General features: G+C 38.9%; 1 protein-coding gene across 1 annotated transcript in view; it reads left to right on the top strand.

Annotated features, from left to right (window-relative positions):
- LOC101858800 (prisilkin-39-like) overlaps positions 1-1,248 on the top strand; it is a 9,217-nt gene extending 7,969 nt beyond the window's left edge. The window contains exon 7 of the mRNA XM_005104673.3: positions 652-1,248. Coding sequence (XP_005104730.1) covers positions 652-1,057 — 406 coding nt within the window. The 3' untranslated portion in view covers positions 1,058-1,248. The remainder of the gene's footprint in view (positions 1-651) is intronic.
- Positions 1,249-3,443: the final 2,195 nt, after the last annotated feature.

Below are 3,443 nucleotides of genomic sequence, written 5' to 3'. Positions count from 1 at the left end.
ACACACACACACACACACACACACACACACACACGCACACACAAATTCTTATATTCCCATAAGGGCACAGATGCTCACACCCGTGCATTCACTTACACACTCTCCCCTGTATCCTGAAATAGTTCACTGAACTCCAACCCCAACCTCGTTTTCAGGTTGTTTTCTTGTTCTCGGCTGAAGAGAAAATTCCTCTTTTCTCTTCTTTTTTGGTAAGAGTTTAATGCCCTACTAAACACAAAAAGATCTTTAGAAGAACGGGCACAGGAAGGTTTCAGTAGAGGTGGGCAAAATCCGGATAATCTATAAAAGGATAACCGGATAATCCTCAATGAAACATTAACCGAATTCAGACTCTTAACTCTCTTTCCTGACCCATTTGCCGAAGTGGGTGAACCCATTTGTTGAAGTAGTGCTAACCCGTTTGTCGAAGTGGTTCTAACCCATTTGCCGAAGCGGTTCACGTCATATTATTTGCCGAAGAGGTGCACTAACATAGTATCCGGATTTTGCTAAAGCGACTCATTGCCCAGCCCTAGGTTTCAGGGGTTTGTTTAGCGCATCATCCCATGTGTCTTTATTAACCTAAGCCTTTTCATCGTATTACAAAATTACACTAACAAAATTCGTTATTTCTTACTTTCTTCCATCTAGTTACGCGGTGCGTCGATTTGTTTACCTGCCTAAGTACTACAACATCGGTGGCTACGGACATGACGATTCTTACGGACACGGCGATTCTTATGGTCACGATTCTTACGGCGACGACTCTTACGGACACGACGATTCTTACGGTCACGATTCTTACGGCCATGACGATTCCTACGGACATGACGACTCATATGGTTACGATTCCTACGGACATGACGACTCATATGGTCACGATTCCTATGGTCATGGCGATTCCGGATACGGTCATGGCGATTCTTACGGCTCTGGTTACGGCCATGGTGGTTCTTCATCCGGATACGGAGATTATGGCTACGGGGGCAAGGCCAAGGTTACGTACCACCAAACCAAAGGTTACGGTTACGGCTATGGAAACGACGGATATCATTGATGGACTCTGAAATCGGCCTGGCTTCAAATTCGGGTCGAAATTTACACCATGTTTGCTCGCACATTATCAAATGTATTTTTGTTCTCTACTGATTCATTTTATTACACCCTTCACATGCATCATCATTTCTTTTAAAAGATTTCACTAACAGTAGTAAAAGACAAATTGTGAGGCAGCGAGGTGGAATCAGGCTCTCGTCAATTTTTGGGCATGTAGAGTTATTGGTATCATCTTAAAGCTTGTTCACTTTTCTTTATTTGTATGAAAAATATATCCATTTATCTTGAATACAAGTCGAGATATTTGCAAACGAGGGAGGTAGGGGCCATAGATTAATTATTTCCTTAGCTCAAGAGTCCGTGGTAACTGAAAATTTACTTTTTTTTAGTGCCTTTAATCATTGTTTTTCCAAAAAATTCACACAGAAATGAGTTCTTTAATGGGCATGAAAGGTGTGGAGCCAAAAATAAAATTCCATAAAAATTCACAAATCAGCGGGAAAAAAAGCAAGTTTCTTCATTTGGATTATTTTGACAGAGCCTGATTCCACCACGCTGCCTCACAATTTCTTGACATGATGCTTTTATTGTATAAAATTAAAGTATTGTTTGAAAAATAAAAAAACCACAACAACAACATTCCAACTCGTATTGTATTTGTTCTTCCTGAGAGTGATAACATTATCTTGAAACCCACAACTGGACACAATTCAAGCTTCAACATAAATAAATGGTTGGTGGAATATCATCTTAAGCTAGCTTGTATAATGAATATCTCCTTTCCTCATCAACATAATGTTGATCGTGGCATTGGTAGCTTGTGACTACTATACCCGCAATTGTGAGACTGCGGGTTCAAGGGTTCGAGCCTCAGCTTGGTCCGATGGAGTGTCCTTGGGAAAGGCACTTCGCACAAATTGCCCATTTGGCTAGGTCCTTTCGGAGACGGACATTAAACTCGGAGGTCCTTTCTCTTAAATAACGTAATGCATTGATGGGGGGGGGGGGGTGTTAGACCTATGCCATTTCACCATATATTTTTTTCCCACAATGTTGATAATGTAGGAGGCTTAGGATAGACCTCAAGTCCTCAAGCAAAAGTATGATGATGGGGAGGGGGGGGGGGGGAGGGGAACTCCATTTCATTCTGATGTCCTGACATAGGAGACCACAATGAGTCCTCTATAAAAAGGCCCAACTATGACAAAAAAGGCTTAAAATCACCAGAATTGCAAGGGGGGGAAAAGTCACAAAACTAAAAGCTCCTTTACCTGACTTTATCAACTTATACACATCAGCACAATTGTCTTGTAACAAGTGAATGCACTGCTCACCAACAGGAAATGCAATCTTTCATATGCTGGAATAGCTTAGCACACACAATTAGCATAACAGCTTCAATTATTCATTTAGAGTGCAACTTGAGGGACAGGCAAGCACAACTTGAGGGACAGGCAAGCGTGGCATCGTCTGCTCTCAGCCTTTTGTACCGGACGGTACAGGTAGAGAGTGATACAACTCCAGGTCATAAGGACAATAATATATATATTATATATATATATATATATATATATATATATATATATATATATATATATATACATATATATATATATATGTATTATATACATTGAAACTTGTCAACTACACCACAGTACGTGTAATTTTAAGGATGTCATAGAGAACCTGCATCGTACTTTGGTTTACACTTGAGGAGTCCACAGGGAAAAACGGGCATAGTCACAAACTGGAAATTGTGAGGGTGCCAATTTTAAAAGCTCGGGGACTCAAAGTTTCATATTTGTTTGATTGGTGGTTTATTGTTATGTTTGTTGAATGGGAAATCTAACAACAATATATAATCAACCAACAGTTGAACAGAAATACAGTTATGAGTCAACATGCGTTCAAAATTGATACCCTCACAATCTTAAGTTTATGACCATTCCCGCTTTTACCACGGACTCCTCACTTGGTAATCAACAAACTGAAAAACAAGAAGCAAAGACAAAAACTTGAAATTCTTGACTTACTGCCTTTATCATGCACACTACTCTTATGGTTTACTCTCACAAATTTTCATACCAATCAATGGTCTCAGTCTTCAGTTAGGGATCTTTTTTGAAAGCAGATACAAAATTTCAGAGTGTTTTATCTTAAACATTGATTTTCTCTAAATCTGAAAATGTGACTTTAATATACACTTTATTTCCATTTTGTTCTTTATATTCAACATCTTAAATTTACATTTATTGTAATAAGCGATTTGGGTTAAAAGAATAGAAATGCAATTTTTGGTCAATTCATCAAAGAGAAAACGTTCTGTCTACCTCAAACTACAAGTTTTAAATTTAGTAAGGTTTTACGGCGCTCATAACTGCATAAGG

The sequence above is a fragment of the Aplysia californica genome, unplaced genomic scaffold (genome assembly GCF_000002075.1).
Source record: "Aplysia californica isolate F4 #8 unplaced genomic scaffold, AplCal3.0 scaffold00430, whole genome shotgun sequence".
NCBI classification, from domain to species: domain Eukaryota; kingdom Metazoa; phylum Mollusca; class Gastropoda; order Aplysiida; family Aplysiidae; genus Aplysia; species Aplysia californica.
Note: the sequence above shows the minus strand (reverse complement) of the source record. Positions and strands in the feature narration are given on the sequence as shown.